The sequence below is a fragment of the Anguilla rostrata genome, chromosome 18, assembly GCF_018555375.3.
Source record: "Anguilla rostrata isolate EN2019 chromosome 18, ASM1855537v3, whole genome shotgun sequence".
NCBI classification, from domain to species: domain Eukaryota; kingdom Metazoa; phylum Chordata; class Actinopteri; order Anguilliformes; family Anguillidae; genus Anguilla; species Anguilla rostrata.
In genome coordinates this window covers 9,171,786-9,186,515 of record NC_057950.1, presented here as the reverse complement: position 1 = coordinate 9,186,515, position 14,730 = coordinate 9,171,786, and the positions used below count along the sequence as shown (strand labels likewise).

General features: G+C 45.1%; 1 protein-coding gene across 3 annotated transcripts in view; it reads right to left on the bottom strand.

Annotated features, from left to right (window-relative positions):
- The window catches only part of LOC135244567 (1-phosphatidylinositol 4,5-bisphosphate phosphodiesterase epsilon-1-like), a 45,380-nt gene extending 35,425 nt beyond the window's left edge, over positions 1 to 9,955 (bottom strand). Inside the window, exons 1-2 of one of the 3 annotated variants that reach the window (XM_064316978.1) lie at positions 9,262 to 9,955; positions 6,356 to 7,637 (exon numbers count right to left, since the gene is read on the bottom strand). In XM_064316978.1, coding sequence (XP_064173048.1) covers positions 6,356 to 7,333 — 978 coding nt within the window. In that variant the 5' untranslated portion in view covers positions 7,334 to 7,637; positions 9,262 to 9,955. The remainder of the gene's footprint in view (positions 1 to 6,355; positions 7,638 to 9,261) is intronic. The other 2 variants (XM_064316980.1, XM_064316979.1) reach the window with 2 other exon arrangements.
- Between the last annotated feature and the right edge of the window lie 4,775 nt (positions 9,956 to 14,730).

The following is a 14,730-nucleotide window of genomic DNA, read 5'->3' as shown; positions in this document are numbered from 1 at the left end:
CTCCATACCTCATATTAGACACACACACACAGACACATATAAATACCTAGATGTACGCGTGCGCGCACGCGCACACACACACACGCAGACACATCTATATACCCACACGTACGCGCGCGCGAACACATACACACAGGTGTATGCATGCTCTCTCTAACACTCACACACATGCAGGGGTACATAAACTCACACACGCCTACTGATGCACAGACTCACATACACACACAGGAAAGAACAGCTTGGCCTCTGTTCCATCGCTTTCCAACCCGACACATACAGAGTTGAATGAAATAGCTGCTTAGCAGCCAGGAGTAATAGTCACAAATTCACCATCAATCAAACTTAGTGGTCTAAAGGTTTTTCTTCCAGTGCTATTCATACTTCACATCATTCTCGTATGCAGAAAAATAAACCCACTAACATTAAAAAGCATTCATTTAAAAATATAAATGAATGTACTTTATGGCAGCATCAGAGGAAGAGCGTGCGCACACACACACACACACACAAATACAATTCCCTTCCAAACTGACAATCACAAAACCATGTTCAAAGCAAAAAAAACAAATAAATAAAAATAAAAAATCTATCCACTTACTGTGGCTTGGTTGAAAGTGCCGCGTGTTGCTGAAGACAGCAGAATCCGTCACTAACAGTGGAATGGAGAGGCGAAATCGTTCCCGGTCCCAGCACTGGATCCCAGCAGAGGGGAGGAAAGAGCGGGATAGGTGGAGGGCTGAGCGAGGGATCAGTAGACCCTCTTAAAGTCCCCCCCCCTCCCTGGTCCCTTATTTGGTAATGAGGCACGCACGTGGGGCTTTCCAGAGGGAGTGGACGGGGTCTGAAGAGCTTCTGCCAGACAACGCAGCGTCAACAAAAATTCATTTGGAAGCTTTCAACAAAATAAAAAATAAATAACTGAGTTCAGAGTCTCCCCTGAGTGATTACAACAGCGCTGAGCTATGCTAAGCACACTGAGAGCCCTGCACATAGTACTAAGCTACGCTAACCATGAGACCCATGCACATAGAACTGAACTATGCTAACCATACTGGGTCCCCTGCACACAGAACTGAACTATGCTAACCGTACTGGGTCCCCTGCACATAGCACTGAGCTATGCTAACCACACTGAGACCCATGCACATAGCACTGAGCTATCCTAACCATACTGAGACCCCTGCACATAGTACTGAGCTATGCTAACCACACAGAGACCCGTGCATAGCACTGAGCTATGCTAACCATAATGAGACCCCTGCACATAGTACAGAACTATGCTAACCACACAGTGACTCTACACATAGTATGGAGCTATGCAAACTACAGGGCATAGTGCACATACACACAAAATGACATTAACGTTGTTAAATCTTGCACGGGTGTATAAGGTAACACTGGATTCAGCCACGTTCAAGTAAAGGGCAGGCTCTAGAAATCCTCTCAACACCAATATAAGGTGTCTGTGTAAGTGTAAAATGACAAGTTACCTATGGGAATAGAGTTAGGCTAATTACAGTTGAAAGATGCTGTGCACCGGAGTATTGCACAAGCACCAAAGAGTAAGCACAAATCAAGGAAGGAAGCGGTTTGTGCCGAGCCCCTCTGTATACATGTTGCATACAGCAGACAAATAACGCGGACAATGCAGCGGACTTCAGCCAGCCTCGGTTACGAGGCTCCGCCCAATGCACGGTCACAGGCGGGAAATAACTGGAAATCAGCAAAAAGCTACACTGCAATGAGTCAGATCATTCCTTTATGTCAACGTGCACCTTTCCCTAATAAACAGGGGTGCACAAGGGCCAATCCATTTCAGGATTTTGTGCCAACTTAATTATTTAACCAGCTCAATCATGTCTTTATTTGACATTTGCATACAAGCACCAGTTACAGCCACAGACTGCAAGTGTATCCTGAAGACTTAACTGTGCTCAAAGTACATGAGCAAAGTTTAATCGAGCTGTCAAACTAAGGGAATCGGTTGGAACAAAAACCAGCACGCAGACCAGCCCTCCAGGACCGGAGCTGTGCACCTCGGTTATAAAACAACGGCTATAGATAAATGCTCTAAACAGCAGAGTTGTGTAATGTAAAGCTTCATATATGCATCTGGTCACGCACAGGGACTTCTGTTGAAAGCCTGTTGCACAGTCTCCCCAAGATATATGCTCTTCAGACCCAGCAGGAAAAAAAAAAAAGTTTAAGTAGGCCCATTTCAGTTTTTTGACATAAGACTAGTATCCTGGAAGACAAACATATTGCAGTACTTTAGTTTCCTTTTTATTTTTATTGAATGTTCCTTATCGGGCAGGTTTCAGCATAGTAGTAGAATATATGGTTCTTGAAATTATGACCAGAGACTCATGGCCCCTATAGTGGACAGAAATGAAAAGCTGGGTCACAGGAGGATATAATGGCTTCATTATCCCAGCAGTAGGCGGGAAAACAGTGGACTGGCAGTCAGACCCACAAATTAGCCTGCTCCACCGACTGTTGTTATGAGATCTTAAAGTATTGCACTTTCTGCTGAAACGGTCACGTGCAACGCGAATAAAGCCGGACCGGAGAGAAACTGGGACAGCTCGGACTCGCCAGATTTTGAATTCCCGTTTGCTTCAGCATTTCAAAGGACTCCCACTTACCGCACAAATAATCCCTCACGCACGCCTGCCTCCTCTTCCGAGGAACAGGACGCGCGCTCCTCAAAGCAAACGATTCCAAGAAAAAGATGAATTGCGGGTGAAATCGGCTTGAGGCAGAGCATTCCGATGAGACGGGCACAGTGCGACTTCTGGCAGAGTATTGCCTTGCTTGAAAATAATACCACACAAAATGTGTAAACTGCTTTTGCCTACAGCCTATTTCAATGTCAGTTATTCATTTAAGTTCAATTGAATGAATGAGTAAATAAATGCATGAGAACATCACTCTAGCCTACATTACCCATGTGACGTGCTTGTGCTAGCCATGGTGTCCATGATGATTTTCTCATCTCATGTCGCAGATGCATGGATCTGACCTTATTTAGCTTGGTGGATCTGCCCCAGAACAGCACTGTGAAAAATGTGCAGCAGATCACTACAGGGCTGGATCCCTGTGTCCTTAATAGATGGAGCCCAAAAATGGAAGCAATCTCACAATACTAATATTATGATGACCATTTTGCTACTGTATGAGCATGTGCACTTATCTTTTCGTGGAATGCCATGTCTCTGAAACACATTGCGGTCAATTCCGCTTCTAAAAAACATAACTGTGATGAACAGTGCCCCCTTGTGGCGACTCACAGCCATGTCATGAGAGCCATGGAAATGGAGCACCAAAGAGCAAATGCCATGCCACTGATTTTAAAGCAGAATCCTGCACTTAAAAGAAGAAATTAACCCGCAGAATAACAGATACTACTTTGGATTTACTCATCTTTAGGCTTGACATCGTCCTAGTGTTCCAATGGGTTTCTTCAGTGTTATTATATGTAGATAAGCAATCGTCCAGCTATTGCCAAATTAATTATATCCATGGAGTTGTATTAGATATTCTTGTACCAATGCATTATGTGAACTGCTACAATGAATTAAACAGGTGACCATAAATCCATGTGAATTATATACAAATCCTGAAGTAAATGACATGGCATTATAAATGTTCACATTGTGAACTTCTAAAATCAATAAAGGAACAAAAACCCAAGTGCATGAACAGAATGTGCTGGCAGATCTTTTCGGAAACTTGTGCCACCCACCCTTTCTACTACTTCTGTAGTAACCCTGAACCTCCACGAGATGGCAGCAACGAGCAACCAAACACACACTGTGCACATACTATTTCAGACAGTCGAGTGCACCTGACAGCTAAGTGCGCAGGGAACAGCTTTGAATTGATTACATTTCAAATCAGAAGATCCCGGCCATTTCTGAAATCATTCACCCCTTATCAATTATTCAATTTCCTGAGCTGACTGAATTTAATGGAATCGGGCAAAACCCTGTACATGTACCCTACGCAGGGATATTAAAAACATGAAATTAGGGTAGCCGTTCCAGCCATCATATGAATGGTCATGTCTAAAAATACACGCCCACTGGCCTGTAATGTGGCTAGCATGGCGGAAAGGCGAGCACTCCGTGACCTCTGACCTCGGCAAGAGGGGCCTTGTTGGAGCTTGCTTGGCAGGATCGCGATGCCCAAGATTAATCTGAAGCACGAGGTAAAGCAGACAAGCAACCACAAATCAGCCGATTGGTTCCAAACCTGTGGTGAGACTTCCATAGAAAAAGGTGGTGGACCCAGACCCGTATTAGTGATTTTGCAAGTCCATTTTTTAAATCACTATTTACGACCTCCCACTGCCCCCTTCTGGTGAGCCCTTTCACATGTTCCCAGGGGACGATGGCTACAGAGCTTAATAATCCCTCCAGAGTTGCAAAACTTCACCAGAAAATTGTGTGAAAAGTTCACACAACCTTAAATATGCTGAAAATCGTGCAGTTAAAATCAGATGTTTTGGTCAACTTTATTAGAACAATGACAGTCAATGCACAGAGTCGGCAGTTAAGAGCCAAGTTCTTGCAGTCCCTGGTAGTTGGTTGAGAAAACATGTGCATCTGAGACTCCTCTCACTCAGAACACACACTATTTTTAGTCTTTATATTTAAAAAAAACAAACAAAAAAAAAAACAGCCCATTTGGTTTCCATGGTAATGACTGAAGTTCCCATTTTGACAGTAACCAATTTAAAAATAACCCTTCCTGGGCTGTCATTGGCATCCATGAAACAAAATTATCAGTAATCGTACTGAATGATGCCAACTGTTGGCATGACTCCATCTGATCTTATTGTCTGTACAGTACATGCATTTTTCTATTGTTTTATTCCTCGTTTTTTTTTCCTCTGTAGCCTATATCCTATGTATTTTACCTGCTTTATGTTTTTGTAAAGTGACCTTTCTTGTAAAGCTATGTAAATAAAACTTAACAGTTATTATAATAATAACAATAATACATATTATTGTTAACAGCTCCTAAATGTGGCTTATTGTGTGTTGCAGAGTATGGTTTCAGGAGGCAGGTGATGATTTTACCAGACATTCACAGAAGAGCGGCATGATGGGATTTTTCTGCTTTTGGAACAGAAGAACATGTGCAACAGTCAAACAAATAGATTTAACCGATTTGTTGAACAGACTGATCTGTTTCACAAATATGTGAGATGCAGCCTTAGAAGTATTATACTATATATGTATGTTATATATATATATATATATATATACACACACACAATACATTTTGCCGATTTGTCCTTATTTTTTTTCTGGGGAAAATATGGTTGACGTTTCATGTTTCTCTGAAACACCGTTCACTGTTTAAAGTCAGGTTTTGTGAATATTGCCCTGTTGAGCCACATGATGGAAAAACTTAGGTTTGCATGGCTCACTGAGCCAGACTGCAGACCAGGTCTCTCGTTTCAGGAAGACGTCAAGTGGAAACAGGAAATGACCTCCAAAAGGTTCAGTGTAGTGTGGGGCTCTCTCAGAAATCGGGGTTTAAACAGCGAGGGGGGGGGGGGTGGCCGAGACAGGGTTGGCCCTGTAATTTGGTAAATTGCTGAAATACGTTTTCCAGCGGGAATCCTGGCTATTTTTTTGGGGGGGTGGGGGCAGCTGGGGGTGGGTCTACAGTTCCTAAAATTATGGCTACAGTGGCAACCTTGTTCCTTACAGGATTCAAAGACAAAAAAGGGATCTTTGTCCGAGTAAAAGGAAACTATGCTGTGAAAAGCGGGTGTAGGTTGTTTTAAATGCACAAATCTGCCCGTCTAAATACAGGATGTGAGTACCTGCACAAGAAAGTGATTTCACTAAACATTTAATGGATAAAAACTATTTTTTGGTTTAAAAAGGGAACAATATGTTGGAGGTATCAAGCCTTCCAAAATCTGTCTGGTTAGGGCAATTTACGTTGTGTGATACACTAAGCACTTTCAAGAATTAAAAAATCTGCGCAAGTCAATTTGCCATGTAGTTGCATGCAACACTGAATGCATCTTTAAGCTCAAGCTCAATGCCTCGATGTCAAAGTACCTCGATGTCACAGTAGCGACTGTTCTAATGACACGGCCCTTTTAATGCACACAGACGCATCTTTACCGGGGAGGCACACACTGAGTTCTAAATAAAAATAACTCCCACGGGAAATTGAGCCTGTCACTTCCAATCTGCAGATTCAGCTGGCAGCCTGCTGGCAGAAACACTCTGTGGTGATGCACGTGCAGTACACGAGCATTCAGAATGACTCCATCCACAGGTGAGAGCTTAAACAGAAGCTGCTTTCATGCGGGGTGAATGAAGCCTACCTCCAGACATCTGGTCCCGAGACAGAGCAGCCTGCGGTCCTCCAGGCCGGCCATGCCAGCCGGTGCCCGGCATGGGCGGGACGTAGCCGGGCGACTCCTCTTCGAGAGGACCCACGCGACGCTGGCGCCGACGTGGCCCGAGGGCAGCGCCATGACGATGGCTCGGGTGCCGGCGCACACGGGCTTGCGCACCTCCCTGTTGTTTTTGTGGTACCTGCGGAAGAGCAGCGTGGAGCGCTCCCTCTTGCCCTGAGCGAGGCGGCCGTCCTCCTGCGGACCGCCGCCCAGGCCAGGGGAGTCGTCCATCGAGCGGACCGCCCGGCGCCGTTCCAAGCGAGGGCGCCCGCCTCTGACGCGACAGTCGCAGCTCGCCTCGTTTCCCAGGAACGCCGGCGTACCCGACACGAGAGCGGGGGAGAAACCTCTGCTGCCGCCGCCGCCAGACGGACACGGTGGGGCCCGGCGGCACCAGCCAGCGGTGCACACGTGCGGCGCGACACAGACGCAGTTCTCCCGCGCCGCGGCATCGGAGTCCGCCCCACCGCGGGGAGCCTCCGTCCGTACCGCGTGGAACAGCGTCTGGTCGGGAGGGAAAACCTCCGCTTCCAGCTCCATTTTCCACAGCCAGGTGCCAGGATGGCGCAGCCCAATGGGATCGCTCAAGGACGGGGAGACCGCGCGACGGAACTCCGCCATCTCGCTCGGCGCGGGGATGACGCTCTCTCGGCGGGCGGCGATCGCGGCGAAACCTCCGGCATCTTCCGGAAATTCTCCGCCTCCGCAGCTGTGGTGGACGGGTTCCGCAGGTACGAGCCCTGTCCCGGGACGCTGCTGGCCATCGGCGCTCGGGCGTCGACAGCTCGAGGGGTTTGCGTTGCCAGGGGGCGAAATGCAAGCCTCCGTCTCCATCCCGCGGGCCGCAGACACGGCGAAAGGCGGGATGGTGGGATCCCTCCAGCTCTCCTCAGCCACCCTCATGTCCCAGGGAGCCAGGAGGGAAACGAATGCGTGACTCTCTCAGACTACCAGCCTGGCAGGTTCCCCACAGAGCACAGCCAGCAGCCGCACGCTCCATGCAGGGCTGTGGCTAACAGTCTGCCCGGCTGTGAGGCCCAGGACAGCAGCGGCCGCCGCAGTTCTCAGCTCTCAGGGAGTGAAGCCCGGAGCCTCAGACCTCAGACGCATGCTGCTGGTCGCTGTGCTGCTCCAACGCTGCAGCCCAGCAGGCTCCTCCTCGCTCCCCCTGACACATCACCGCTCCGGGGCACGCAGGAAACTGGAGCTGTGGAAAGACGGAGGAAATCTCACATTAGCGTCACCGACAGGACTGTACAGCTGGTTTCTTTTGCTCATAAGTAACACGCACAACGTGCATACACCCACAGAGCAGATACACCCACTCACTGTACTTACGCACACAAAATGTACACACTCCAACAAAACCTACATACACCCAAACATACAACCCAGATAAAACCTACATACACCCAAACATACAACCCAGATAAATTACACCCACAAAACCCACACAGATATTGAAACATCCACAAAAACTACATACACCTACAGCATATAAAACAACCCAAACAACTTGCACCTACAAAACCAACATAAACCCACACTCACAGGACTTGCATATACCTAAAGCCAGACAGCATACATAAACCCAACTCAACATAAATACACACATCCAAACAGCAGCATACATATACCCACGGGGGGGGGGGGCAGTCGCCATCAAGGAAAAAGGGGGTCCTTTTAGTTACCACCATCAGTTCTTCCAAACACTAGACAGTTACCATCGGCGAGAGATACACGGCCAATCTGTGCTAGATCCCTACTGTAGTAGTGCGTGGCAGGGTGGAAAAACAGTGACCCTCTCTCCTCTAGTCCTGAATGGGCTGTAGGGCTTTATTTATCCACTGGCTCTCCTGTGTGGCCAGTAAGGTGTAAAACAGCCAAAGGTGAGCACATAAATGCATAGGCTTCAGGTTCAGTGTTCCTGCTCACTTTGTAATGGACAAAACTTGCTTTTTAATACTTGAGTTCACAGACATGACAGCCCAGCTGGGAATTTATTTATTTTTTTAAACCACAGAAAGGCAGCTGGGGATGGGTTCATGAGTCATAAATAATAAAAACATATACATAGATCTACAGAGCATAATACATTTAACCATTACGACACAATAGTCTTTTAATGCATGAGAACCTCAGTATTTCTTTGCTGGGAGGGGTCAGTAACCAAAATTTTTTAAATTTATTTATACACCAGTTGAATTCTGAACATTCGTTCCTAAGAGCAGCACGTTGTTCAAATTTCACTGGTTTAAGTTCACAGGCAAAATGCTTAAAAATTAAGATGTGGAGTGAAACACAGACTGTTCATTTCAACACCTTCCAGTTGCCTTGCCTCCAAGCCTTGACATACTGCACTAAAAAGTAGTGAATTACTCAGGAATTAATTTGAAAACAGGATACACCCTAACGAGAATAACAAGTGATCCGTTGCTCATGGAGCTCGTGCTTTCATTTCCAACCAAATTACCCTCAAAAAACTGGTTTGATTAGGCCAGTTGTAGCACGCCCTGTAAAACCATAACAAGCTGATGAAACCATCTCATGAGATTAAGCCAGAGAAAACTCTTAACATCTGTGCATGTAAAACCCATGCTAAAAGCCACTTGTATTTACCCTGGATGAACTATCAAGACCGCACGTTCCAAACCCAGCCGCAACATCCCCCCCGCTAACACAAGACATTCTCACAACATCCATGCAGTGGCAAAGTTCTCTCTCGGACAAAAAAATCCCAGTAATGTTGTGAAAACATTTTTGTGTCACCTGGGAGTGTAACACACAAGTGCCACATTGCCAGAAAAAGGGCAAACTGCAAGGAAACTTACGTGAATAACAAACGACTTCGGTTCAGCAGAAGTTAGGCCAACTCCATCCCCAGTGGTCCAAGTCATGTGGGTGCAGAGAAACTACTTCTGAAGATCCACTGGGAACAGAGGATACCTGCTCAGCCCTCTGCTCCATACACACTACTGCACTGCAGTGCGACAGAGGCATATTAAATAAGCTCCTTTCAAGGGCTGGGTTTGGTCGCCGTGCCAACCTGACTCTGGAGCAGCTACTCCGACACTCAGCTGCAGCTTAAGCCAACTCTCAGGTTTTAAAACAGTCTGAACAACAAGAGCGGTTTTTGGTATGCAGAAATATTTCCCCGTACACAAATCCAGGTAACCGTACAGCCTCAAGAGGCTCATGAAATAAAATGAGGGTCACACAAACAAATGTCTATTAGTATGCAGTTAGTACTGCCTTCAGTTTAGTTACTTCATCTTAGTTTCTTTACCAATGCCCTTACAAGGTTTGTTTTTGGGGTTTTCCGGCATCTTATATTGGAAAGCTTGAAGCTTACATGCACAAACATGATACATAACGCATAATTGGTGGTTTCCCACAGACTAGGCTACACCACTACTACAACTCCTTTTCCATTTATTTGTTGCCACTTATAAAAGGATGTTTCACTCCAGTCTCGTTTAATCTTTTAAACCTGATCCCAACTGAAACATACATTTCACTCATAGTTTTAGTCTTATGAAATAACCATGCTACTTAGGAACTGCACATGATCTTTAAAGTACATTTCCATTGGCTCTTTAAATGGCATTCCACCCTGCAGAGGGAATTGAGAACGCACCTTCAAATAAGTAACATTTTTACATTGGCACCCTATGAAACATAATGCCAGAAAATAATTAAACTAACTTAGTTGATTCGTTTTCATGTTCAATGATCCAAGGCAAGTCTTGAGGCTTCCCAAATTTCACTGCTGAGAAACTGGATGGATCAGAACCATAGATCTGGATACCACAAGAACCAATGAAAATGTGTTAAGTCTGCTTAGGGCTGTCTGGTGGGGCATGAACGCAAAGCCACACTTTTGAAGCGACGCCGTCACGAGAAGTACACCGCAGCTACATCAGGAATCCCATGGTCATCATCACTGGCCACAGCATTACCTCAGGGAGGGTTTCCGCCAGATTCTCCAGAGAAGTGCTCCACAAGTAAATAATTTCAGAGCAGTGGTCCACTAATAAAAACATTAGGACTTATGTCCAACAGATACGATCAGTGCTAAAAAATCTATTTAAAAGAGCAGTAAAACCTAGAAACTGAACTCTTTTAGCAAGCTAGCAGACTAGTATGCCCATGACAATCACCACCACTTCAGCAACTACTGTAGCCTGCCTACCTACCTACGAAGTTAAGCCTTGGCGGGGAAGCATGTGGGAAGTACACAGCACGTTACTCTTCTATACATCTCTCTCTCTGGAACGTTTCGTGTGTTTTCCTTAAATACAGCAGTGTACACAAAAGCATAGATGCGTAAATCTCTCACACGTGCAATTCTAAATATAAACACTGGTAATTCATAACGGACGCTGTCACTCATAGTAACTTACTGGTGACAAGAAGTTTGTTAGACTGATACTTTCAGATGAATATGCACCAAACTGCAAAGTGTTAAATCTAAGCAAAACGAAAACATTTCCACCGATTTCGTAGATAGTATATACGCTAAATTCTACACTAGGTCCCAAGTTGATCCATCACATACATAAAAATGTTGAGGGCACGGATAAAACTTTCGCAGTAACTCATCCAGACGTAGGCCTATGCCATGCCCAAGAGTATGGACAACGCTACGAAGCAAAGCGTGGGACGGAAGCTCCAGTCATGCCTCCATGGCTATGAATAACTGTTACATAATGAGTATTGTACCTTATCGGACCTGTGTTTTCAAGTTCAAACAAATAAAGTTTGGAATAGCTTCGTATAAAAGGTAGGTTACGTAAATTCAGGCTTCAGTTATACTGTAGAATAGTTTTAAAACGGTTTTCGAAAAAGCTTTAGAATAGGGAAAATGCATATCAAAGAAACGGTCACCCTCTGCTGGAGGAAAAATGTAAATGGCCTTCAAGCCAATATACGGTTGATATTTAATACAAAAACACAAGAACAATTCAACAGGGTAGCGCAATAAACGCAAAGGAAATTGGGACACAAACTGTGGAAAATTCGCGTATATGCAACTACAGTACCACCTATAACAGAGCGTCCAAAAAACGGAGAGCTTACCTAGACAAGCGTGAAAAAACAAACAAATAGAAAACCGAAAAGCAGGTCTTTTATTTTGTACATTTGCCTGAGACCTCAGCGCCTCTTTCGCGCCCCTCCATTGTTTTATGCTTTGGACGGTGAAACATGGTGTCTCTTCAAAAATTCCACCGCCCAGCTGAACCTCGTTGGATTTAATCAGGTGCGTTTGCTGAGCACCTGGTACATGGCCCCGCCCACATTTCAACCAGACGGTGCAGAACAAAAACTGCAGGGACGTAAGAATAACACAATTACATTGTCCTCATCGTGACAGTAAAATCGTGTATGGTCTTCACAGACTTTTGCCATTAGTTTGCATCATGGGCTCACTGACGCCAAGTTTGCTACCAGGTTTATGGAAAGATAGGCCCGCAGAATGTTTATAGTAGTGTAGATCCAGCTTAGCTTTTGGTCATGTATAAACATTTAGAAAAGAAATGTGTGCATTTTGCAAAATTAAATAAATTGTGCAAATGTTCATTTGATGACCTCCAATGCCACAGCACAGTGATGGGGACACTGTGCTGTAGGAGACTCCATCCCTCGGATGAGATGTTTAGCTGAGGTCCTGACTCACTGTGGTCAGTAATGATCCCATGGCACTTTAGTGGGGGTGTGAACCCTGGTATCCTGGTCAAATTCTCACAAAACTGTATCTCTACATGATGCATGATCTACCCACCTAATCACTCCTTACATCTCATTGGCTATGCAATCCATTGTATTCTTTCTCACTTCAATTCTCCATGTTGCCACTGGAAAAGAGAATCGAATTCCCATTGACCTACCTGGTTAAATTTGATAAAAATGCAATGCTGTCTAATGTGTTTTCTTATTCCTCGGTTTCTAAGTTATGCAATAGAATTATTAAGTGCTGTAGTAGTTTTCTGAAAGGGAGCACAGCGGCACTTCAGCATATCATGTTGCGTCGCGGCTGTGGGTGGTATGAACAATGTTAGATTAGCGCCTGCAGAAGGTGCGAGCGCTAGCGAAATCGCACTAACGCTGCTACAGTATGAGGTCTGCGCATGCACACTTTGCACAAGACTCCTTCCACTGTGACAATGAATCCATTAAAGTTATATCCTTTGAAGAGCATAGTTTTTTTGGAATGTTTAGATATTTTTTTGTTTCTTTGAAAATTCAGTGTTCCAGAACTCCATTGCTTTCAGTTATTACCAGTACTGGTTGTTACATCAGCATTAGAATGTTCAGTTAAGAACCTACTAATCGCACACTGTATTTGTGATCTTACACCTTAAAGTGGAGTTGAAGGCACAGCTGTCCACTGGCATAAACATTTTATACAATTGTTTGGGGCCACAACCATCCCTGGGCCTCACAATTTAATAAATTGTTATTTTTTTCATTAAAAAAATTTTTTGGAACATTTTGGGGGCCAAAACAACATTCTTGTTTAGGGCCACCAAAAATCTAGGGCCAGCTCTGGTTGAAGGATACTAAGAATAATCACATATCAGAAATGCATACAGGAGTAAAGCTGATCGCTGCGTCACAGCAGGTGGTTTACTGATTTTACAGTACATCTACATAAGCCTCTTGTCCCTCTCAGCATAAATACGGTCTGGGCCTTGGTCCTCGTCCATTGGGCGAGGGACCAGGATGTAATTAGGGGGGAGAATCCAGGAAACAGCTATTATCTGCACATAAAGCCTGCTGAATCAGTTCAGCTGGCTCAGCACCATATGCTGCAGCCCTCGCATGGTTATTTTTATTTCTTTGTTGTTGCTGCTATCGCCGTGTGCTCTCGCACCGTATTCAAAAGAACAGGGTGTCCGTTAAGTGAAAACGAAGCTCGACATCGTCATAGTTACCTTTAGCACGTCGGCCGCCTCTGCCGTCCTCGGTGACACCTTGCGCTCGTGCACCGTCGGCCGGGCGGGACGTTTTCCTCAACAGATCGGTGGCTGCCATCTGGCAGCAGCTGCGTCAGAAGCGCTATCCTCAGCAGCACCCGAAAGATTTCGCTGTTAGAGCAAAAGTTAGTCTTTCAAATTACCCAGTCATTCGTCACATATGTGCACGGAAACAACCAGTCGTCCAGTCAAATGGTCGTGGTTATATTATTATTACGTTACATTTGTTTAGCACACGCTGTTATCCAGAACCAATTAAAATGTGAGAGAACATAAGTCCATTCAATAGGGTAATGTGAACAAGTGTACCAGACCTGGCAAACATCCTAATCTAGACCCATAATACAACTCTTTTTTTCATACAGCTAACATCCATATGAATCCATACAGCATGCGTTCACAACCCTCAAGTAATTACATGAAAAAAGAGTGGGTGGGAACAGGAAGGCAGCCAAGTCGCAGTCTGTAGAGGTGGGTGTTCAGTCTAGGTCAGAAGATGGCCAGTGATCATGACTCCCATTTTCTTTATTTATGATGAAGAGACACGACATAGCAGTTTGTCGAAAGTTCCACAGATGCATTTATGCTAACATCTATAATTTAAATGAGTTCTGGTTGGGGCCCCTTTCCCTCCACGGAATCAGGTAGCTCTAGGCTCAGCACCTAATGAGCGTTGCCAGATGCTCACGATTTTCCCCTTCTCAGAAATATCTATCAAAATCCCCCGTTTTCAGGAGGGCTAGAACTGCACAGCTGGTAGCCTGCAAAGTGAAGACGAAGCAATGGCTGACTGATGCTGGGTTGTGAGAAATTTTGCCTCCCAAATTCATAGCAGGCAAAGACCTAGAGGCCTCCCATATGTTTAGAGGATCAAATAAAACTTAGTGTCTGACTCTCTGTATATATATATACCCATAGGAACAGTGGGTAGAAAGATGCTGGGCTGTATCTTGTACAGTTTTTGTTGTTCACATACCTCAGCAGTTTATAGTGAGAACAATGTAGAGTAAGGTATTCTGTGTTGACACACCTGGTTGTTCCATCTGTAGCAGCTACCCCAGGTGCATCCAGACCCCGTCTCTCTGGACCTTAACCTTGGGAGTGAAGAGCTTGAGCTGCTTTTGAACTGAGTAGGAAAGAAAGCACAACATTAAAAAGGATTTCTGTGTTTATGCTTGTGAATAAACACAATAAAGTGAATGTGGTCATGTGTACAGCCTCTGGGAACGTTACTTAAGTGTATTTTCTTGTTTTTAAACCACAAACCGGGTGGTGCCACTATACTGGCCGTTGCAAAGCTGGCCAGGTCTTTGGGAAATTCTG